At 41.1% G+C, this 25,719-nt stretch overlaps 1 protein-coding gene across 1 annotated transcript in view; it reads right to left on the bottom strand.

The window, feature by feature from the left end:
* cabp7a (calcium binding protein 7a) overlaps positions 1-16,451 on the bottom strand; it is a gene marked incomplete at both ends in the record, with an annotated part of 29,709 nt that extends 13,258 nt beyond the window's left edge. Inside the window, one exon of the mRNA XM_079250647.1 lies at positions 16,343-16,451. Coding sequence (XP_079106773.1) covers positions 16,343-16,451 — 109 coding nt within the window. The remainder of the gene's footprint in view (positions 1-16,342) is intronic.
* Positions 16,452-25,719: the final 9,268 nt, after the last annotated feature.

The following is a 25,719-nucleotide window of genomic DNA, read 5'->3' as shown; positions in this document are numbered from 1 at the left end:
TGTTTGCTTCTGATTGCTTTCTAATGGCCAATTTGGCGCCCATCTGGCTTCTTACATGTACACTGTGCTTTGTCCAGTCAGAAGAAGTCATTTACATGAAGACTCTTGTATCATTCTTGCGCTCTCCCCTTTTTTCTTTCTGTCTCATGTTCCCTCAATGAATCAACCACAAAGTATGTTCAGAATGTGTAGTGTGTTGACAACCAGTTGCAAAGGCTGAGCTAAAGGCTTGGCCAAAGTGGTGCTGGCCATCACTTAAATCTGAGGGTGAATTCACATCAGGATAGTCTAATAGACTCGATCCCATTGGCGACTCGGCTCAGTTGTAGGAGGGTGTCTCCATGCCGACTGAAATTGTGTTCACGCTGCACTTTGGTCAGATGAGCCAAACCGTTAGAATATTATCCCTACTCTCACCAAAGGTGGCGCTGCACTAGTATTTAGCAAAAGAGAGGACCTCCCTTCCACATGAGGAAGGGAAACTGTTTCCTCCACTTGCGAGCTAAACATGAAAACAAAAGTATTGTTGTTTTTGGTTTTTTATTTTGTCTTATGCAAGTTTACTGCAGAAATTCACTGCAAATTCATTTTTCATTATATGATACATTGTATCTACACAGTGAAGGTAATTCCACAAAAGGTTTTTTTTTTTTTTTTAACTTAAATTAGTAAAGAAAATGAACTGTAAAAATTGACAAAATGGCTGCACAAACATTACATAATCCTCAATAAACAATCTTTACAGATCAATTTTGCTTTTTTAAAAGACATTTATTGCAAAATAAACAGCAATCAGCAATTAAAAACAAGGCTTTGAGCAAGTACTTTACTTAATCTCATGTTTGATATCAACTTAGCGGCTTTACAGCCATATTTAGACATTTTTAGACTCCTGTAGGAACAACATCGCAGTTTTTCTGACTAAGGTCACTTTTTGTTGTGTTTTTTTGTTTGTTTGTTTTGCACTTTGTACACACGTCTGTCTTTATGCTTTTCAATGCATGACAGCGAGGAGTGGCATCATCATAGCTGACCTGAAGGAAATTTCAAATAAAAACAACCAGAGCTTAGAATAATTAAATATCATTTCAGCCTTGGGTCAGCTGCATTTCCACTGAGATCCAAGATATTTGGTAGCTTAGGCTAATTAAGTCTGCTGAAGTGTGAAATATTTTTCCACACACCGCCGGAAGCTATAGGACGTATAGCGCACAGTGAGACACATTGAGGCACCATACTTGTAGAAGTAAGAAATGCATCTTGAATAAGCATTTTTTCCATTTAGTTTTTTTATTTAAATTTCTATTTTAACTTGTTAGTCGCAGAGGTTTCCCTCATTCAGACGACATGTTTACAACAGCAACTAATCATGAAACAATAAAATCACTGCATAAATACAATAAACTAAAAAAAAAAAATGCAGGAAAAGCAACAGTTAGCGAGTATTTTGTATTTCTTCTGTTGTCTGATATCAGAAAAGACATAACAGCTGGAAAGAACTACTCAAATATTACACACACTTCACTTAATACTGAAGCAAACACACAAACTGGTAAAACTGACATTTTGGGAAAATCCAAATAAAACTAAAACATCTGACATCATTTATGAACATCAAGGAACGTCTCCAGTAGGCTTTAGCTCAAGTCGTCAGGTCTGAGGTTTTTCATCCTACAACCACCGAATGCACACGTGCACAGTTCCTGACTGACTTTGTACACCGTTGCCATGTGAACAAAGGAGCAATTGCTCCACATTATTATGTAAACTAGGCTTAGATTGCATGTCAAAAATCTTTTGTTTTCCAGTTCAAACAAACTTTACGCTCCGAGTCTGTTCAGTTTTTCGCCCCTTAAGGAATCCTTTTAGCTTTTAGTAGTATAGATGTTAAAATAGTATGATTGACTTTCCTCTTTGAAGAACAAATATCTTGTATTAACACTGAAAGCAGTGTAAATAAATTCTGCATTTATGGCATTTGTGTGGTTTGTGTGTTCTCTTCATATTTGTTTACATATTACAAAGCACATTGTGATCAGTTCACATCCGCCTCATGATGATGTGAATCTTTTAAAGCTCAGCTTGGACAAAAAATGTCTGGTGTGGAGGGTGGTAGAAGGCATTTAATCCCTGTGACCCTCAATCTTCATGGTTTGGAATCCCATTCATTCCAAGACAGTTCTATTATCTTATTACTTCACTCTATGTCACCAAAGAATAGTAGATAAAATAAAATTAAAAATTAAAAAAAAAAAAAACACACCAAAGTGCCAAACTAAAGTATCAATTAGTGGTATTTGTGGACAAAATCAATTTTGCATAAGTTCAACACTCTGTCATCCAGCAGTTATCAAAAACCTAAAAGCTGCAATAACTACAACTGCATGCAACTTGTTGTATTTTACATTATTTAATTATTTCATGCTTTTAATATAAAGTTATTGAAACAAAACAAAAAGATTTTTTCCAAAATACTTTGTTTGTTAGTTATATCATAATTACTGGAACTTTTTCTCAAAACCCTTTAAGAACCCTTTTAAAGGAGGGTTTACAACCTGTGGTTCACCAGCTGTGGTGCTGGGTCACTTCAACCTTTGAGACAGCTCTTTGCTGCCCACATTTTTATCACCATCTATGTCAAGTAGAGCTTTTTCATGCGCCGCATCCAGACGGGTGATGCATTCAGGGAAGCCATTTTCAAATCCATTTCTACCTCCCCGTCTGTCTCCCTGGCAGGTTGTGTAAAGCAGCCCTTCATCAGGTGAAGTTAAAAGTGTTTGAGGACTATGAGCAGAGCGATGGGGAAACAAACAAAGTGAGATTTATTATTTTCAGAGTATGTACACGGAGCTGCTTATATGGCTCTGCAGCACGCTGTGACGTTTTCTAGAATGAATGGGGTTCATTTCTATTTTTTTTTTCTCTTAAAAACATCTGAGATCATTTCATAAAAGGTCTGCCACCTTTACTCCAAACTCATGCAACATCGTCTCCCCATATCCTGCACCAGTTGCTAGAAATCCGACGTGTTTCCACAATAAACTCTAAAAATGCTGCATATTTTACAGGCATTGTCTTTGGAGTAATTAAATATCGACATCAGGGAGTGCTTTTGATGCTGCTCATCTTTCTCTTTTGTTAATCACTGACAAAAGCCTTCTGACTTCTAACTGAATGCTTGTCAGACATGCAGCATTTGGGAAAAGCACTGGATTTGTGTGTGGAAGTGTAACGGCGCTGGCAATTTTATTAAAAAAAAAAAAAAAAGAAACATTTAATTTTTCCACCTTTGTTCTCATTTCAATATTTTAAGAGACAAGCCTGAATTTATTAAGAAAAAACAAGCAAAGAAGAGAACCCTCTTCCACAGGAAGCGATGAAAGCTCATTTGTGCAGAAAGCCAAGCTGTTTGTTCAGGGAATCCAGTTTAAAGGTAAAGCAAGCCGTTTTCCAGTTAGGGAATAATAACTGAGCTAATTCTGACTTCCTGCGAAAGAACCCTGCTAATTACAGTCAATCGCTGAGGTAAACACATGGGAAAAACAAGCGTTCTGTCTTTGGTGAACACATCTGGCTCATCGGAACATTTTACAATCCTCCAAATGAGCCAAAGTATTCATTTCCATCACGGCTGGTCATTTTCTTATTTGTTTTTGTCTAAATCATGGAAGCAGTGTACACTGTAAATAGCCTCATCTGACCCTTTAGAAGTACGCCCACGCAACACCCACTGATCCTGCAGCAGAGATATACCTTATGTGCATGATTCCCATCTTGTGTGAGCAAATGCAGATGTCTTTAAATATCTTCATTTGTATTCATGTAAGTATTTCCGAAGGAATGGAAGTCAACCCTCCACCTCAGGGCGAAGAAATGAGTCAACGTTGCTGCTGCCTGCATCTACTGTAGGAGTTGAACAGAAACATTAACAGCGCCGCACAGGCGGTTTACGCCATTAGGAACGCGCTGGCGTTGATGCTTCTTTGAGCAGCTGTCAGTCAAAGCCATTTGCAGCTGCAGAGAATCTGCAGAGGGAACAGCGAACACAGCTGCTAAAGACTTCCCATTGACATGTTTAAATTTACCATCTGAAATCAGAACCACTTGGAAAAACAAAATGCTCTGAGAAGTCGGATCATCCTTATACATCTCGACCTCATTTTTACGATTCAGGGAGACACGAGAAAACAAACTTTTTCTCTGCCTGACTGATTCTGATCTGTTGTCAATGCCTGACTTGTTGCACACTGCGAGGAAAAATCCAAACAGAAATATTCAACCCACTTGTTCAATTCACATCTGGACTTTAAGGTGAATGGAGTTCATTTAAATGGCGAACATGCATTTACTACAGATCCATCTTTGACCCTACAATGTTTCATCCTTCTGTGTTCGCAACAGTTCTTGTTTTCTGTAAATAGTTACTCTGCAACTTTAAAGTGCTCTTTGGGATGTTTTCTCCCAGCTGGGCCTCTTCCAAGTCTGGCTCTCAATATGCTTTATGTTTGTGAAACAATGACAAAAACTAAGACAACGTTAGTCAGTTATTAAACACGATATAATGTTTGCTATTCCTCTGATTTCATCTACATAACAGGAGCTCTTGTGTCACATATGGGTACAAAAGATGTCCATCAAATATGACTGCCATGTAAATTCAGTAAATGTATTCGCCTGCATTTCTCATATAGGCTATGCTGTACGTGTAGATGAATAATGCCTGCAGGCATATAAAGTAGCTGAAACTAATTTGTATTGACATTTAGCTTCAAGAGGAACGACTATAGCATGTAAATGATAATTCTGTTAGAATTTAATATGCTTTACATCTTCAGTATATTGCAGTCTTAATGCTGTTGTTTTTAACCAGTAAATTCATTCATTAGACCACTGGCAAATTATCTTTTTGTTCAGCTTTATTTCAGCAGCTTGGCAATGTGTGTTAAATGGATTAACTTCCCTTAATACCACAATTTTATTGTCTGTGTATGAATAAATTGGATGTTTTTTACACTGGCCCCAAGCTAAAACAAAAATACTAACTAATAGAGGTGTCAAGGTTTTGTTATATCTGCTGAAGACACATATCCAGTTATTCATGTTCGTGATGAAGAGCATGCACAGACATATTTACTTTGCTTTAGCTCATTTGGTTGTGTGTATGCACAAGTTATGTACAAGAATCATAGTCTCAATTATTCTCTTTTAAAGCAACTTTCTAATGGCCAATTTGGCGCCCATCTGGCTTCTTACATGTACACTGTGCTTTGTCCAGTCAGAAGAAGTCATTTACATGAAGACTCTTGTATCATTCTTGCGCTCTCCCCTTTTTTCTTTCTGTCTCATGTTCCCTCAATGAATCAACCACAAAGTATGTTCAGAATGTGTAGTGTGTTGACAACCAGTTGCAAAGGCTGAGCTAAAGGCTTGGCCAAAGTGGCGCTGGCCATCACTTAAATCTGAGGGTGAATTCACATCAGGATAGTCTAATAGACTCGATCCCATTGGCGACTCGGCTCAGTTGTAGGAGGGTGTCTCCATGCCGACTGAAATTGTGTTCACGCTGCACTTTGGTCAGCTGAGCCAAACCGTTAGAATATTATCCCTACTCTCACCAAAGGTGGCGCTGCACTAGTATTTAGCAAAAGAGAGGACCTCCCTTCCACATGAGGAAGGGAAATTGTTTCCTCCATTTGCGAGCTAAACATGAAAACAAAAGTATTGTTGTTTTTGGTTTTTTATTTTGTCTTATGCAAGTTTACTGCAGAAATTCACTGCAACAATAGGCACAGTATTGTTACGGCCCAAGCCTGCTGGAATGTGGAGGACGGTGTTCCCAACACTCGCACAAGTCTAAGATTGGCCGGTCTTCCTCATCTCCGCCTCTACCCTTCAATGACCACAGCTCATTGGCTACCTCCTCCACCACTCTACTATTTAACAGACACCATCACCCTCATTCAGGGCAGCTGTGTCTGAGTGTGACACAGTTTGCCACTGTAGTGCTGTTGACTGTGGTTTGTGCTGAGCTTTTGATTTCTGGGACTCTGACTTGCTGCAGACTTAGAGAAACTGTAGTGTTTTTTTCCTTTGTGGTATTGTCCCTGTGTGGACCCTGTCTGTGATTACAGAGTTTGTTTGATTCTATTTTATTTCATTGAGAAACGATGTTATCTCTCCTGTAGTGGGAAGTTTTGAGTTATCCCTTATTGTTTCTGGTGAATTCACTTATCTGTAAATAAATTTATTGGTGAACTTTTAGTTATTTGTTCCGTTTTATGTTACCTCCCCCTTTTAACCCTTAGACCCCACGAGGGTCGTAATGGTATAAACAACAGCATGGTAGAGGACTCTCAACGTTGCCGCTATGTATTTACCCACAATGCAATGCTACATCAAATGCAGAAAGATTTTTTTTTTTTATGTCATCTGCTTCCTGTATTTGGTCTGCTTGAATCTCGCCAAGGCCTGCGTTTGTGGGCAGACCAAATCCGCTTCTTTGGTCTGAATCAGATTTCATTTGGCGTATTCACATTTCCCCAAATAAAGCAGACTTTCTGACCAAACAGACCAGGATTCAAATCAAATAAGGCTGATGTGAATGTGACCTAACTGGATATCTCAGATGCTACCTCACTGGAAATGAACAGAAATGTCTCTCCAGACACATTTGGATCAGCAGGGTCACAACATTTATTTAAAGTAAATTTTAAAGTGGTATTCCAATAATTATGCTTTAAAAGTTATCGTCTGCATGTTTTTAAAAGAAGGTTTGTCTCTTTGCAAGTACAACTCTAAATGACTAACCTAAAGTTAGCCAAATGCTACATAGTAACGCTAATACAGTTAGCACTGGGTTATTTTTAAGATAATGTGGGAAAACCCCTCCCCTCCCTGAGCCGTCACCTTATCGTGGTGGAGGGGTTTGTGCGTCCAGAAGATCCTAGCAGCTATGTTGTCGGGGGCTTTATGCCCCTGGTAGGGTCACCCATGACAAACAGGTGTCTAGAGGAGGGACCAGACCAAGCACGGCTCATCGACCTCTATGATGACGACCAACCTGGGCATGAATGTTCCCTTGCCTGGACGCGAGTTACCGGGACCCCCCTCTGGAGCCAGGCCTGGAGGTGGGGTACGAGAGCAAGCGTCTGGTGGCCGGGCCTTCGCCCATGGGGCCCGGTCGGGCTCAGCCCGAAAGGGTTACATGGGCCCCACCTCCCGTGGGCTCACCATCTGCGGGAGGAGCCGTAGGGGTCGGGTGCAATGTGAGCTGGGCGGCAGCAAGGGGCGGGGACACTGGCGGTCCGATCGCCGGCTGCTGAAGCTGGCTCTAGGGACGTGGAACGTCACCTCTCTGGTGGGGAAGGAGCCTGAGCTTGTGCGTGAGGTTGAGCGGTTCCGGCTAGATATAGTTGGACTCACCTCGTCGCATGGCTTGGGCTCTGGAACCAGTATCCTCGAAAGGGGCTGGACTTTCTTCCACTCTGGAGTTGCTCATGGGGGGAGGTGCCGAGCAGGTGTGGGCCTTCTCATCAGCCCCCAGCTTGGTGCCTGCACGTTGGGGTTTACCCCGGTGGATGAAAGGGTAGTTTCCCTCTGCCTCCAGGTGGGGGGACGGGTCCTGACTGTTGTCTGTGCTTATGCGCCGAACAGCAGTTCAGAGTACCCACCCTTTCTGGAGTCCTTGGAGGGAGTGCTGGAGGGTGCTCCTTCTGGGGACTCCATTGTTCTGCTGGGGGACTTCAATGCTCACGTGGGCAATGACAGTGAGACTCTGAACCCAAATGGTGTTTTGTTGTTGGACTTCTGTGCTCGTCATGGATTGTCCATAACGAACACCATGTTCCAACATAAGAGTGTCCGTATGTACACCTGGCATCAGGATTCCCTGGGCCGCAGTTCGATGATCGATTTTGTAGTCGTATCGTCGGACCTGCGGCCACATGCCTTGGACACTCGGGTGAAGAGGGGGGCGGAGCTGTCAACTGATCACCACCTGGTGGTGAGTTGGCTCAGATGGTGGGGGAGGAAGCCGGTCAGATCTGGCAGGCCCAAACGTGTTGTGAGGGTCTGCTGGGAACGTCTGGCTGAGTCCCCTATCAGAGCGAGCTTCAACTCCCACCTTCAGCAGAGCTTCGAACATGTCCCGAGTGAGGCGGGGGACATTGAGTCCGAATGGGCTGTGTTCCGTGCCTCTATTGCTGAGGCGGCCGGCCAGAGCTGTGGCGGTAAGGTCGTTGGTGCCTGTCATGGCGGTAATCCCAGGACTCGTTGGTGGACACCAGCAGTGAGGGATGCCGTCAAGCTGAAGGAGGAGTCCTATCGGGCCTTCTTGGCCTGTGGGACTCTGGAGGCAGCTGATGGGTACCGGCGGGCTAAGTGGCATGCGGCTTCGGCTGTTGCCGAGGCAAAAACTCGGGCATGGGAGGAGTTCGGCGAGGCCATGGAGAAAGACGGACAGCTTTGAGGAGATTCTGGTCCACCATCCGGCTTCTCAGGAGGGGGAAGCAGTGCTCCATCAATACTGTGTACAGTGGAGGTGGGGAGCTGCTGACCTCAACTCGGGACGTAGTGGGTCGGTGGAAGGAATACTTCGAAGACCTCCTCAATCCTACCAACACGTCTTCCGATGAGGAAGCAGAGCTGGTGGACTCAGGGGTGGACTCTCCTGTCTCTGGGGCTGAAGTCACTGAGGTGGTCAAAATGTTCCTTGGCGGCAAGGCCCCGGGGGTGGATGAGATCCGCCCGGAGTTCCTTAAGGCTCTGGATGCTGTGGGCCTGTCCTGGCTGACACGCCTCTGCAGCATTGCATGGACATCGGGGGCAGTACCGATGGATTGCCAGACTGGGGTGGTGGACCCCCTTTTTAAGAAGGGGGACCGGAGGGTGTGTTCCAATTACAGGGGAATCACACTCCTCAGTCTCCCTGGTAAGGTCTATTCAGGGGTCCTGGAGAGGAGGGTCCGCCGGATAGTCGAATCCCGGATTGAGGAGGAGCAGTGTGGTTTTCGTCCTGGTCGCGGAACAGTGGACCAGCTCTATACCCTCTTTGGGGTCCTGGAGGGGGCATGGGAGTTTGCCCAACCAGTCTACATGTGTTTTGTGGACCTGGAGAAGGCATTCGACCGTGTCCCCCGGGGGCTCTTGTGGGGGGTACTCCGGGAGTATGGGGTACCGGACCCCCTTGTACGGGCTGTCCAGTCCCTGTACGACAGGTGTCAGAGCTTGGTTCGCATTGCCGGTAGTAAGTTGGATTCGTTTCCGGTGAGGGTTGGACTCCGCCAAGGCTGCCCTTTATCACCAATTCTGTTCATAACTTATATGGACAGAATTACTAGGCGCAGCCGAGGTGTTGAGGGGATCCGACTTGGTGGCCTCAGGATTGGGTCCCTGCTTTTTGCGGATGACGTGGTCCTGTTGGCTTCATCTAGTCGTGATCTCCAGCTCTCGCTTGAGCGATTCGCGGCCGAGTGTGAAGCGGCTGGGATGAGAATCAGCACCTCCAAATCTGAGACCATGGTCCTCAGCCGGAATAGGGTGGATTGCCCTCTCCGGTGTCGGGAGTGAGGTCCTGCATCAAGTGGAGGAGTTTAAATATCTCGGGGTCTTGTTCACGAGTGAGGGAAGGATGGAGCGTGAGATCGACAGACGGATCGGTGCGGCGTCTGCAGTAATGCGGGCTCTGCGCCGGTCTGTTGTGGTGAAGAAGGAGCTGAGCCAGAAGGTGAAGCTCTCCATTTACCAGTCGATCTACGTTCCTACCCTCACCTATGGTCATGAGCTGTGGGTCGTGACCGAAAGAACGAGATCTCGTATACAGGCGGCAGAAATGGGTTTCCTCCGCAGGGTGGCCGGACTCACCCTTAGAGATAGGGTGAGGAGCTCAGGCATCCGGGAGGGGCTCAGAGTAGAGTAACTGCTCCTCCGCATTGAGAGGAACCAGTTGAGGTGGCTCGGGCATCTGGTCGGGATGCCTCCTGGACGCCTCCCTGGTGAGGTGTTCCAGGCACGTCCCTCTGGGAAGAGACCCCGGGGAAGACCCAGGACATGCCGGAGGGATTATATCTTTCGGCTGGCCTGGGAATGCCTCGGGATCCCCCCCGCAGAGTTGGCAAATGTGGCTGGGGAGAGGGAAGTCTGGGCTTCCCTACTTAGGCTGCTGCCCCCGCGACCCGACCCCGGATAAGCGGCAGAAGATGGATGGATGGATGGATGGATGGTGGGAAAACCATATCCCATTTAGTTTTTTAGTTAATATATTAAGGACTGTACACCCCTTTGATTAAGTGTTTCATATTGAAGATGAAAATAAAATATGAGAAATGCTCAAAGAGTACTTCAGTGTCAAACATACAGGAAGTTAGCAAGACAACAAGAACTCCAGAAATGTATGTAATAAATGTCTCATCTAAATGAGTCAGAAATGCATATTAAGTTCAAAAGGTCATGTGGTGCTGCTTTAAAGTCTGAATTTATTGCCTGCTTATGAATAAAATAAGTTTTCCATTGTTCCGCAGTTAATAAAGATGTTTTAAGGTTTTGGGGACAATACTCGAGAGAGATTTTCAGCATCAGAGGGAATTTGAGCCTGATTTGTGAAATGTTGATAAAATACAGCTTCTTTTAAGCTTTAAAAAGGAGCATTTTTAGTAATAAAAAATATTTTTCATAAGAAATCAAGTCAAAAATGTGTTTTAATAGCTGTTTACTGAAAGAAACACAGAATGCAAAGATGAAAAAAAGAAAACAATCGTAACTCCAGAGCTTGTGTCTACAGAAAAACTGCTGGCATCTGATTACACGAATGTCACTCTGGGAAATATTGCAAATGCTTTAAGCTCAGCCCTGGGACTATTTTGCAGCTACTTCCAATAGGGCTGTTGTTAGGCAGTGTGGAAATGGGCTACCCACTTAATTCCACCTGCAGTGATATTGACACTGAGCATGTGTGTCTGTGTGTGTGATTGTGTAGTGGAGGAGGAGGTCTAAACTATATTGAGCTCCTGTAATATGACCAAATGCTTTTCCCACTTGTGTAGGAGGAGAAATAGAGAAAGTAGAGTTCAATTCATGCATCTATGCTCACAATATTGTGCATTGAGGCACTTGCTACCGCCATAAAACCTTTAACTGTTTATCAAGGATCAAAAATAAAATAAAGTTTTGTACCAATAATAGTTCTGACAGCATTCTCAGCTGCAAAGTATGATGAGATTGGGCCATTCCCAGAGGTGCCCATGGCAGTAATTGAAAATCAAGTCCATGGTCACGCGTGCCAATAGGGCTTGAGCTTCCTGTCCACGTGCATGCACTCACACACACACATATTCACTAATGTGTAATTTCTTTGCGTGACAAAGCCTCGTCTCCCTGACGGCCGAGCTGATGCATGTGACACTTCAGTCTTCCAGCCAATTCTCGTCCGTCTCTCAGGAGATGAGAGCATTGACGAGACGCTGCCGTTCCAACAGCAAGTTTCTCATCAAGAAGCCATTTGTGAAACGTCACCGCTGTCCAAGTCTAATCGAAAGGTACTAAAACGTTGCTGAGTATAAATAAGGATTTAAAACTAATCAATGATCCAAAAAAAGCTCAGCTGGACTGAGATTGCTGGCTCCTTTCTTGGAATTCTGTGTGACATACTTCTGTTTTTGTAAAAGCTGCATTTATTGAATAAAAGTGTTTTCTCATCATATGTTGGAGAGGCTGTGGTGGTCACTGATGTGAACTGGTGAAAGGGATAAAAGGTGGAAATTGCAGGACAGCATGATCAGTGTACAGAATAAGGAAATATCTGGAAAATAATTTAGTGAATAGATTGAGCAGAGGAATTTTTAACATATCGTAATGCTAATTACCTTCTTATATTGAATTACTTAATACTTAAGTCTCATGTGCTCTTTAATTCAAACCTTTGCTGGCTTTTATATAAGATTTGCATGAACTTTACCTGTCCAGGTAGTAGTTGAGCATATTGTTGTTTTCTTTCTTTGGTTTACTTTAGCTATGTTTACACTGAGAATATATTCCTCCTCCCTGATTTGTTTCAATCTGATCAAATTCCAGATGATATTTTGACATGGATGCTAAGTAAAATCCTTTAATAAATTGTGTTTTTACATTGTATAAAAATTAAAGATGATTGTAAAGCTTTGGCATGTGCAGTGTGTAATAATTCAGAAGAAGAAGACTAGAAAAAATGTAAAATTGGATCAAATATTTGTGTCAACCTTTCATTGTATTGAGCCTTTTGACTGTCAAGATGCTGAATAATCTTTTACTCTTTTGAAGTTTCCAATCAGTGGTGTAGTGCAGAGTATATGTATGTGTTCAGAGTGTATAAAGCTTTTTCAGCATTAAGTATACCCACTTCTAAACCCCCTGATATGCAGCTTTCACAATTACAAACATCTCTACACATCTACCAACGTCGCCTAGCAGCTCAGCTAAGGTTAGCAATGCTACACTGGTGCAGTTAGCCATCAGCCGTGTTAACTTTAGCCTGGACATAGACATAATAAAGATATATGTATATATGTTTATGAACCTGTCTCACACCAATCTGTTAGCCAGGATTGGTTTAGTCATTTCATAACTCTTAATCCATGAAACCAAAAAGCAGAAATTATGTGATAATGGGCAAATATACGGATAGGATTTTTGGAGTAAACTAAACAGAGTAGTTTTACGTGTCATTTTTCTGAAACAGTGTTTTTCTGGGCTACTTTTTTTTTCTTTTAAAAAAAAAAAAAAACAACAACAAGGGGGAAAAATTGAGAGTATGCTCACATCTTAAAGGAACACAACACAACTGTTTCCACCAGAAGGTTTGTCACCGTCCACTTTTGTTTTTCAAGTTTTACCTAAACCTCATCATCATCCTCATCATCCTCTCACAGGGTTCAGGGATGCTCAGAACAGCTGGAATCAGAGTTGGGGGGTTTTTTTCATGATCATGAAAATGTTTGAACGTTTTCTCTCTATTCGATGGAAAAATTCTTTCTGGTCGATAAACTGAGTTGTTTAAACGACATTATTCTGATCAGAACACAGGTGCTTTATGCAAGCACAGATACTGACTAAATACTCCATCGTCATGGATTTATTTCCAATCTGACTCGCATCTCACTCCCTTTGTAAACTTATGTCTTTGGTTCTGACTTGAACTCCTCTAAATGAAATTTTACGAGCTGTGTTCACTATCCAAACCAATTTTCTGTTACGTGAGAAGCAAAGTATGTAAGTAAATGTTTATGCACCTTTCAAGATAAAAATCACAAAGTGTTTCAGAATGAAGCACAAAACAAGACAGAGGAGATAAAAACAAATAAAAGTTGCAGCTTAATCTTTTGTTCATACTAGTAAATGCTAAAATCTAACACTTGTTTAGGATTTAATAAGACAGTGTTTCTCCGTTCTGGTCCCAAGGACCCCCTGTTCTGCATGTTTTATAGCTGACCCTACCTTAATGCACCTGAATGGAAAAGAGGTTCTCGTTAGCAGGCTGCAAAGAACTTGATGAGGAAAGTCAATAATCTGACTCAGGCGCTTTGGAGGAGGAACATGTCTAAAACATACAGGGAAGGGGTTCCTAAGGACGCTGCCATAGGTCAAAGATAACTAAAGTATACAGTCAATACTGAGTAATTATCATCGTAAAGTAATACACACCTCATATGAGGTAAATTACAAGTCTATCTAAAACGTATTGTAATTTTTGAGTTATGCCTTCAGACTGAGAATGTACTTTCTTTAATTAACATTTGTTCATCATGGCTGCCTTGTGCCTTTTGCATTTGTTTAAAGTGTTTTTTGTGTTTAGAAACAAACATTTCCAAACTGCAAAATGCAAATAACTGGTGGAGGCAGTGAAGAGACTAATTAGACCAGATGTAAAGTCAGAGGGGTAGTGAATATGACAGAATGTTTCTGAGAAGACATGTTTGCTTTGAGTGCCGTATCATCTACAGTAAAGCTGCTGTCAGTTTCCGTGCTATTTTCTAAAAATAAACCAAATTCCTCCTCTACATCTAAATCTTTGTTGTTTTGTTTACACCCTACAATGCCAGTATCTCCATCCAGTCTGAGTTAACATGATTTACCTGTAACAAGTAGTACACAAGCAAGTTACGTTGATGGCAACGTGGAGTTAAAAAAGCAAGTAAATTCCCAGCCTAATCATCCAATACTAAGTTAAAAAGATCCCAAGTAATCATTTAAAATATGCAACAGAGTAAAGTGAGAAGAAAATATGTGAGGATCTCTTCTGCAAAACAATATTCCATCTTTAAAAACTGGAAACATGATGGGAAGAACAGGACCACTGCCACCAAAGGCTTAATGGCGCCCTGCAGTTGCTCAACCAATCTATCTGCCTTGTCAAGTTTTAAAAAAAGTTTGCCATTTTGCACTTTCTTAAGATACAAATAAAAAACCTCTGTTACACTACATAATAAGAAAAACAGTTTTCAATCCCTTCAATAACTTTCCTTTTAAAGTTCCTCTCACACAGGATCAGTGATGCTCTCCAACAGCTGAAACGGCCTCTGCTGATTGTGTGTTACCCCAGGCTCTCCACATGCTCTCCACAAAGCATCTCTAAGCTTCTTCAGTCAAACTGACACTATATAAAGTGATCTGAATGGCTCACTTTGTCTCTAAACAGCATGCAAGCAACTGGGACAAGTGGATATTATTAATTAAAATTAAAATGACATGGAGCCTGTTGTCGCACCCCAAGCTGGAGGGATAAAAAGGAAAGCGAGTCGTTGCTCCTTCTGGAGTTGGTATTAATGAATGAAATATGAGGCAGTCATATTTTCATATGTTTATGTGCACAATGTGTCATTTAAGTAAAACATTATGTATGATGATGAAGTTTGATGCAACTTTATGAATAATCATTGGCATGACATACGAAGATCACTTTTGGCACGAGCATGTTGCAAGCTCTATTTTATCACAGAGTGATTTTTTTTTTTTTTTTTTGTTACAAAAGGGAGAAAAAAAATTTTGCTGAAGAAATAGGCACAATAAAGCACCTCTGTCTATGCTGTACCTCTTGTTCTCATTTCTGGATGTCACTAATGCTCTTTGATTCCCGAAACTGCTGCTGTGTAAAATTGTGCTGCTCAGGCTTTGAAACCCTCCTGGAATTCAAACCAGTTTGTCTTTGGCCTCTTTCGCTTAACTCTCTAATTAACATCATCCACAACACTCAGCAGCATTTTCCTGAAATACTTATTTGTGTTTGTCTTTGTGGTTTTATGAATGCAAACCTCTGTGTGTGGAACAAAGGTGAGTGCAGTCATCACTACAAAAATATGTAACTGCAGCTGCATGCTTGGAAATTCTGCACCACCATATACTGGTATATATTTCAAAGAAAACTAAAGAATAAATATGCACGTTTAGTTTCAATCTTATCAGTGATGTGTCACCCTCCCCCCCCCCCCCCCCCCCCCCCCCAAAGAAAAGGGGCTGCACATAAAAAGATGTCAACCCTGTCTAAAATGTATCAGTGCTTTGTTTGTATTTTGAGGTAACAAGGTGCAGAAGAGATGCATTGAGCTTCAGTGCTGGATGATGAAGACTTCCAGGTGTCCTTTGGATGATTATTCTGTATGTTAATATTACAAGCACAAAGTCTGAATGCGCTTAATATATTGATTAATAATGCAGGACTGGCTTCTGTGTGACTGTGTTTGCTTGTTTTAGGTGCCACTGCTGGTTTTGGGACTGAATGTACAGCGTATATTTTAGCCAACTTTTTTTTTAATTTTTTTTTTTTAATTGGGTTAATTATTCCACATGTGTGGTATCAAGAGTTTAGCATATATAGTTTAAAATAGATAAATAAATAATAAACAATTCCCGGACCATTAGCATGTGTATGTCACCAGGCTTTATGGGTCAGTGAAATCATCATTGATAAACCCAATTCCCACCCACGAGACAATGCTTCTAGACAGTGTTGTCAGAGAAAGCAGCTTGTTTTAAATCAAGAAGCTTCATATTAGGGTCATTATAATTCTCTGAACTGGCTGAAAATCTACATCAACAGATAATGGAAATTAAAAGAATATGAGGTGCAGAGAAAGTGGGATCGTGCTGGACATTCTGTCTCTGATTTCAGTATCACAAATAAAAACCAACATCCTTTTGAAATTGACGTCGTTCCCGAGCTCTGTGAGCGCTGTCCGAGGTCCTGACCGGCTGGCAGAACTCCACTGCAGGAGACGACCTCCTAAACCGTCACTAACCTGACATAAATCTACATCCCTCTGCGTAGAAACAAGTCTTAATAACATTTTTAGGTCTGTGTGAACAGGTGTATTCTCACCTTCAACTTCGTCTTCAGGCAGGTTAACCGGGGCGCTGTAGGAGAGGATGTCGGGGATGGTGCAGATGCCCCGGTACATCAACGTGGAGGTGACTGGATGCATCGGCATGACTGCAACCTTTGCTTGACACCTGCACCCTCTTCATTAAAGAAAGGTCTACAGAGAAGATCCTAACTTCCCCCCACGGTCACCGAGGGAACGGGAAAGCGAGTCCATGGATGAGGGGAGAGGGATGAGGCGGGAAGCGGTGGATTCCGCAGCGCGTTAATCTTCCTTTTGGTCAGTATATGAAGAGCTGAGAATTTGACGAGGTGTCTTACCTCATTGCAGATTAATTTAATGCTTGGGAAATTATAAAGTCGCAGAGAAGAGGACAGTACCTAACACCGAGGCGTTGCGCACGAGACGGCTACATCACCAACAGCTTCACGCTTTCTCCACATGTGGGCCAATTAGTCTGGGATACCTGCTTCTCATATGAGCCGAACAACTGTTTTTTTTTTTTGTTTTTTTTTTTAAATGTAGGTTAGGAGTCCATTGACTGCGTGTCTTGTTAGTTCCAGTGGCTGTCTGCTGCTGGCAGATTCAGTCATCCACTTGTTGGATACTGTACATGCGCTCGCTTGACGCACTGAAGCTCCAAACACCCTCCTGTAATCCACAGAAGCGACGAGCTGAAGAGAAATGTAAAAGGCTGAAAACAAAGCCAGAAAATATACACGTGTCCCTTGCAAACTTGACGAGGTGACAGATCAGCGCATGTCCAGGTCTTCACAAACAGCAGTGATTCCTTGCTCCTTCGTAAATAGTTGTGGATACGGGAGCGCACTGCGATCCAGATGTTCAGTCATGAAGTGTTTATTTGAAAGGAGGGAATGGAGCTCTCTGTATGGATTCAGAGATGTAGCTCACTCGCTCTCCTGTCCCCGTCTTACAGCTACATGGACACACTCTGTTTGAGTGTAGGCAATCCCCAAGTGTAGCACACGAACACCTTCCCCTCCCTCTCTGTATATAATCAGTGCACCCAGGTTAGTGGTCGACAGTATAATAAAGACAAATAATAGTAATGATTAATGAAGGTGTGTTCTTCTGTAAGAAAAATCCTACTGCTTCCTATAAGCCAGCGGTGCTGGCCAGACACTCATGTTGGCTATTTGAACTTTTGTTATTTCGCCGAAAAGCATCCACTTAGGTGACTGTACAAAATGATGCTTCGGTGACAGAAAAAGAGGTATTTTATAGTTTGTGACAGAGGAAAAGAGTAACGAGAAGGATTTCGGTTCTGAGTCATCCACTTCAATGGTAAGCTGCATTACTGTATGTGCAAAGGGAGCCTTTTAAACTGACAGTAGTTCAGGTTAAAAATGATGTGTCTTATGGAGCCGCTTGAATTTTTAATGATAGAAGATCAACCCAAGACCATTCCCTTAAATGTAGTCTTTGGCATCCTTCAGAAGTAGTGTCAGGTTTGTATTTTATTTTTCTTGAGTTTTCTTAATAAATGTACTTATTTTCCTATTAAAATTAATACAAAAGGTACTTGTACTATTTTTTGCCAGCATGTTTTACTTTCAGCATGTTTTACTTTCTTTTGCTGTTAAAATTTATTATTATTATTATTATTATTATTATTATTATTATTATTATTATTATTATTATTATTATCATGGGAAAAATGGTCATAATGTAAAGACAAGTTCCTCATTTTGACACTCATCATTTCCCTGAATGTATAGATTAAAGTAATTTAAATAAACTACACTTACAACAGCATCCTTTTACACTGATGTTTCAGTATATATGACATTATTTAGACAGAATTTTGATCAAAAGAACCATAGAGTCATACTTTTGCTTTTTGCTGCTGCTTCTGTTTATTACATCCAGATGTTTTGGCTCCACATCCATGATGAGAATCTCCCGTTCCAACACATCCCAAAGATGATCTATTGGTTTGAGATCTGGTGACTGTGGAGGCCTGTGGAGTACAGTGAGCTCATTGTGGTGTTTAAGAAAAGAAAGATTCTCACATCTGAATGTGGCAGCTGAATTTAAGACTCCTCAGACAATGCAATGCTTTTCCTCTCTTCTACCTTCCAGTTTTGTTTAGTCTGTGTGATTTGTAGCCTCAGCTTCCTGTTCTGAGCTGACATGAGTGGTAAACAGTGTGGTCTTCTGCCGCTTCAACTTTGGATGTGTTGCATGTGTGGAGATGCTGTTCCAGATACCTGGATTGTCACAAGTAGTTTATTTCTATTCTGTCCAACCAGTCTGACTATTCACCTTTCACCTCTGGTATTAAAAGGCCTTTTCATCCAGGTAGCTGCTGCTCACTGGATATTTTCTAATCTCAGACCATTCCCTGTAAACCAGATGGTTGTATGTGAAAATCCTGGTAGATTACCAGTTTCTGATGCCCTCAGACCAGTTTAACCACCAACAGCCAAACTAATATATTACTTAAATCCCTTTCATGTCAGCATGCCGAAATGCATTGAGATGCTGTCATGTGATTGGCTCATAAGCTTCTCTGTCAACAAGCAACTGAACAGGTGTCCGTAATAAAATGGCTTTTTGAAAGGACGTGAACTCAGTTTTTGGATTGTGGAGCCTTTGTTCAGCATATTTTTTATGATTTATTTCCTGAATAAACATCACCTGATTGGGATGTTTTATCTTCATTTCATCACATTGCCATGTGAGTCTGTTAAGGTTGTTTTGCAATAAAGTTGTACTATTAGATGTCATCATACTTGACCCCATTGTTTTAAAGCTGCCTTTACTTCTTTGTCTGTTGGACAGTGGTCTCCAACCCCGGGCTTAGTGAGCTACCATCCTACAGGTTTTAGTGTTTCCCTGCTACAACACACTTGATTCAAATGAAAAGGTTCTCCAACAACTTGTCTTCATCTTCTGCACTTGTATGTTAATGAGCCGTTAATTTGGGTCAGGTGTGTTACAGCGGGGACACACTAAAGCCTGTGGGATGGTAGCTCACGAGGACCGGAGCTGGAGACCCCCACTGTATTTGTGTTTTATCTAAATGAGAAAAATCCCATTTGGTTACTGAAAAGCAGGATTCCTCTTAAAGGTAATGTCAGTGATGTCTGATAAAGAATAAAACAGGAACATCCTGTGTTTTTTGTTTTATGTTTTTTTTTTGTTTTGTTTTGTTTTTTTTTTGTTTTTTTAGTGGCTGTAAATATAATTAGGATAAAACTAAAAAACCACTGAAAATGATCATAATTAGAAATTGCACTTCCTTTTATTTTATTAAATTTCACTTGGTTGTGGCTTCTACTCACTCTGTGTTTCTGCTACATTTCCTGGAAAAGCTAAAAAAAAAAAAAAAAAAAAACATAAAGTCCACAAGGACAGTATAACACACAAAAAAAGAGAAAAAAAATTAAGTAATAATCCAGTGAAACAAGGTGAAACATTTAGCAGTTAAATAGCCCGTCATTTCTCTCGGCAGGTGATGGAAACCAGCGGTGCTCAAAACGACCCTATCACTCTTCATCTTTCACAGCTAAATTGGTTATAAACCCTTGAGAGGACATGTAACTTTAAACTTTTTTCCTTCCACACATTACGCTGCTACTTCATTGACTTGCACTTTTTAAATCTTTAACACTCTATTGGTTGGTCTGACGTGTCAGCAGTCTCCATCAACGCCATCCCAGGCACAAAAAGGCACCGCTAACTTTGTATCCTTGGGAGCAATGTGGCACTTTTTATTTCAGTAGAAAAGGTTGACAAAAAGGTCCCTCGACGGGAGAAAAATTTGAAGGTCAGATCACTTTTAAGTCCAATGGCCACAGTTTTTTTTTTACTCCAATGTCTTACAGGGTTCTTTTGTTACTGGAAATGTGTAATGATTACCTCCTGAAGCGTAAAACCTTTTTGAGTTGTGAATATTGACATGCTTTGTATGTGACCTTTGGTCAGCTGATCCTGTAAACCCAGTGTATCTGCACTCTGTTTAGTCTAATCTAAATGCTGCAATGATCACCTATGAAACAAGGCATGAATAAACATAAATTAACTTAATCTATTTTTTTTTTTAAATTGTCAGAGCAGGAGTCTGAGGCACTTTAGATCTGTACTCATTACATACTACGCTGGTGGAGAATCGTATCAGCACCAAAATGATTCTACCAGAATAATTCTGACCCCAAACATTGACCCGAAACACAGCAAGAATGATAAAGAACTATCCTCAGTTACAAGGACAAGCAGTCCTGCAACAGATAGTGTTTCTCCAGAGCCATGATCTCGTAATACAATCTGTCTGGGATTATGTAACGCAACAGCACGGATCTACAGATGAGTTAAAAACAAGTTTGCTGAGATGCTTGGAAAAGTTCACCCACCAAGTGCCTCGAACAATACCAGCAGATGAAAACTGGCACCGTGTTAAAAGTAAATGTTCTCACCAAACGTTGATTTCTTTTAACAGCCTCCAGAAAATGTAACACGCTGTAAATTCATGTATCGGAATCATCTCAATAATCCCAGCACAGATGATCGGAAAAAATCTGATGTTTAAAAGTCCGTGTTAACACAGCAGGTGCACACTGGATTTAGTTCAAGTGCACGTGAACATTTCAAAACTCCTTCAATTGAACCGCAAATTACTCCAAGCTGTGTTTCTGAATAATCCAAGTGAACTGGAGTCGAATGATTTCACAGTGGATTCAAAGGTCCACTGCTTCCATCATACAGTCAGAAAGTCAGAGATGCCTCTCATTCACAGTCTTTCAAAAGAGTCCTCCTGTCTCCATCTTCTCATCATAAAACTGTTTTATGCATGACTGCACATTTAGAAGATGAGCTTAAAACTTGTTGTTTATTTAAGCCCTGAATCAATCAGTTTGCAGTTTGTATTGTGACTCACTGTTATACAAAGTTACAAACTGGGATGCTTGGCTCCATACCAAGCGTGTGTACTCGTACTGGTTTTAATAAAAGTACCACAACCGATACCTGATACCACACTAGTCAAGCAAGAGCAGATTTGTTTGATGACATGCTTCGGACATATTTAAAAAGAAATAAATGCCTTGAATATTAAAATGTGACATTTTTTGTTGCACTAAAAGCAAGATCTTTGTTTCAAAACCTCACATTTATAGTTGTATTCAGGTAAAATGAGCCAAATCAAAATAAAACTTGTTGAAATTGTTAGATCTGTAATATTATTATATTTGTACTGGTGAGGTAACTTCAGAAAGGATGGGTTATTACAACCTCATTAAATCTTACACAGTTAAACAGCAATAATAACCACAGTCACAATAATGTTCACAAAAACAGATTTGGTATCGGCAGATATTCAAATTTCAAATATCGGATCGGAACTCCCAAACAGTGGATTGGTGCATCCCTAGTTACAAACTCCCACAGCACAATAACTGCCTTAAGGTCGCTCATTAACTTGGTTGATTTTACATCTTTATTTTGTTTTATTTGCTGATGTGAATCTACTGAATTTGTTTAAAAGGAAAGTCATCTAAAGGAGAAGTTAAATGAAAGATCTTATTGATGAGTTTCAAATGTAAAAAGAGTCACTTTCTAAGAATTTTAATGTGCGTTTTGTCCTCTTTGCATCCCTTGCTTTCACCTGTTGTAGTTTCCAGCTGTTAGGTTTGTAAATCAGAGGAAGTGTGAATTAGTGGCCGGTTCATTCCTGCTTTTAAATAACATTGTTTTCATGTAAATATAATTCTGCAGCATCTTTACGTCAGACATTTCCAGCAAAGCTCTGCATCAAGGTTAACAGGAAGTATACAACACTACATGAGGAGCATTTTCTTCTCTGACGTGTTATTTAGCAAAGCCTGAAACAGAAAGAACTTTGTTTACAGCTCCAGACTCACAGATGAACTCTTTCTTGTAAAAGTGTCACAACTGTTTACTTGAAAGTTTGCAAGCTCTCAAAAGATTCTCTTAAGTGGAAGTGCCATCTGCTTAAACAAGGCAAACAATGTTAAGACGTATTGATTTCACATGTATGCCACATTCAAACACTTGAAACGTGACAATTAGAGAAAAGGACTGAAGAAAAATTTTCACATGAATTGTTTTAATCTATAAAAGACTGATTTTGTTTACTATCGATATCAGAATGTACATTATCACCTTGTTCAGACAACACCCAACATTGCTTTTTGACATTATTTGAACAAGAGCAAAGAAGTAGTGCTGCTTTAAAAGACTTTAAAACGAAGTTAGTTAGCTTTCAGGTGTGAAAACATGGAGCCTCTGACTCATTTTGTTGGCACATTGACATTTATTATGTACATTCTTGGAGCTGTCATCGCCCTGTAGTGTCCCGAGGCTGAAAAAAACATACTTCACAGGTGCTACTTCACACTTCACTTTGTGTTCCAGCCCAGAGAATCAGAAGACAGCTGCTTTTTGCTTTAGGGCACTGCATCAAATGGCAGCAACTCCATACTTTGAGCATCTTGAATGTGTACCGTTGTTAATTTAGCCAAGGAGCATAATATCATATCTTCACAAACAGTGAGGAAAAGAAAGAAAAAAGAAAGTGAATGAGCAAGAGATAAGAAAAGAGTTACTGACTTTTACTGACTGGAAAGAGCTTAATGAAGAGACAGGATACAAGGCAGAGTAAGTCTTCATTTGGGAGTAACCATGCACAAAAATCTGCTAAACCTTCACTAGCACTTCTTTTCTCATGCACTGTTGCATCAGATCAGCATGTTTACTTTCAGCATGTCTTACTTTTAATCATTTCAAATCAAATCAAATCAAAGATACTTTATTCATCCCCAAGGGGAAATTCAAAGTTCAAGCCAGCTCGTCCAAGGTTTGACATACAGACATGTAACATTAATGACAGCCAGTTTTTCCAGCGCCGCCGTATACCAGATAAGAACAGGGATACATTAGGATCATAGGAGGGGGGTCGGGGGAAAAAAGGTCATGCAACTCCGGGCTGCGTCACACATGACGCAGTCTAAACAGACAGAGAAAAAAACCTCATATACTGAAGCACAAACTCAGACAAAGACACACAAAGTCCAGGGAGGCGGTGAGTCATGTGGGAGGGGACCGGGGGTGGTTGAGGAAGAGGGGGAGAGTGTCGATGAACATGTCTTCTTCCGTTCTCAGGGGTGTGTTGCGCCGGCCCAAGGCCGCTGGGAAGCCGAATCCAGATATGATTGTTGTTTGGGTTCCAGGTGAAGAAAACAATTTCAATCTAATTTCTGATTTTATTTTTATTTGTTGCTGTCTTTTACTACTTTTTAATACTGTCTTTGCACCCTATGTCATGCTTTTAATGTTTTCTGTGAAGCACTCTTGTGCATGAAATGCCCTATACAAACAAACCTGCTTTGCTTTAAAAAGTTCTGTAGAAATATTTAATAATTTAGACAAATATTCTTGTACCTTTAAAAACCATATATATGATTAGATTCTGCATGTGGATCAACTTCACTTTCCTCATTTGTTGCTCACATTGCTGTACTTTGTAAAACAACCACTCATGTGTGACAGTGAAAACAAGCTCAGCTGGAATGTAAAGTAAACATAGTGATGAGAAACTCATGTACACAGTGGTACTGAGGCTTCCATAGTGCTTTTTGTTTTATTATATAGGTAATTAACATTATAAAGTCCAGTTGAACCCCTGCTGTCTTAATATACAAGAAGAAAACAGAATCTAAACCAGCTCGCATGTCAGGAGGAGATCAGAAACTTGTGTGTGTGTTTTATGAAACATCCGTAACCCATGAGGATGCATCCCAATCTGCTTGGTGCCGTCTGAAACATCCCTGTTGGTGGAAAACCAGCTTCTTCTTAAAGACACATCTCACAATTACAACTGTTACAACCTTCAAGTAAAGAAATAAGATCCCTCTCTGTGTGTAGCTAGATATCTGTTTAAACCAGAGGTGGGGGTCCTGGTCTTCGAGGGCTGCAGCACATTTTCCACGTGTTCCTGCTTTAACACACCTGATTAAAATCAATTGGTTGAACAGCCTATCAAGGTCTGCATGGTGACTCATTGATTGGAACCAGGTGTGTTAAAGCAAGGGCACATGGAAACTTGCAGGAAGAGGGTCAACGTTCCCCACCACGGATTTAAACTGAGGTTAAAATGGACGGCAGTCAGTTAGCTCCAACATGTCAGTCAGATCACTGTCAACAGTAGTTTCAGTATTTGTTTCACATTTACATGAAGCATAAGTAAATGGAGTAAAGACTTTCTACTTTTTAGCACTGAATACATAAAAGTTGAAATGTATTTCAATCAAACTGAAATCTTCTATTGTTGCCTTGAATTAAATATTGTAAAATAAATGATGACCGCAGCATCAGCTTGATACAACGGGAATTCAATAATGAGTTGGCTTGCCAGATTTTAGACTCATCTTTTGCAACTCATCAGTTTCCAGTTTAAATCTCCCTTTTTTTCTGCTCTTCAGTAACAAAAGACTTGTCAACAGAACAAGGTGTGTAGAAGTGCCTGAGAATCCACACAAGCTGCCTGACTGAAGGGAAAAAGATGAGGAGAAACTGCAATTTCATGCCAGGCTACCTGCCAGACGGTATTACTTCTGAGGATTTTCGACTTTTTTTTTTTTTTTTTTTTTTTTATTGAATAAAAAGATTCACAAGCCCGAATGATGAAAAATAGAAAATATAAATTAGTTCACTAATGTATGTGAAAATTGTGGGGATCTTCTGTTTCTTTTACTCTGAAAAGAAGACTAAACAAGACAAGGGGTTGTTGGTGTGCTTTCCTATTGTCAAATCCATCTGGACCTCCAGGACAACAAGCCACTGCAATTCTGACTACATGCTTGGCGACTGACCAGCTCGGAGTATCGGAGTAAATAGCAGTACACAGCACAACGCCATTGAGCCGCTCCTGGATTATGAGCATGGAGCCAGATACTAAAAGGTACAGATGGTTAAGAAGCCTATTCATGTCTGTTTTAAAGAAACAAGACAGACAGATGGAGTCATTTGAGGATCTCCATCACAGACATGGCCCATTAAGGCTCTGCATTACAACTAGTTAATGCTATTAGGTGATGCACTTTCAAAATCTGACATCATTGATGAACCCCATAATGGATCGCTCCACCGTCCAGACCATCATCTGGACAGAGAAATAACTGTATTTCCAGATTATGCCTCTGCTTCCTACTAAATATGGCTTGGCATTGCTGCCAGTCTTCAAACTTTCTGTGGGAAGAGGAGTTCCACTTTACACGGGTATTATGACTGTGTCAGTGGGCGCCTGCGCTCAATCCGCCTCTGAATGAAGCAACAGGATCAACATAAACCGCACTGCAGGCCAAAACATGTATTCCCCAAGTGTTTTTGGCTTGAG

The sequence above is a fragment of the Telmatherina bonti genome (genome assembly GCF_933228915.1).
Source record: "Telmatherina bonti genome assembly, chromosome: 13".
Classification (NCBI taxonomy): domain Eukaryota; kingdom Metazoa; phylum Chordata; class Actinopteri; order Atheriniformes; family Telmatherinidae; genus Telmatherina; species Telmatherina bonti.
This window is presented reverse-complemented; position numbering and strand designations above follow the sequence as displayed.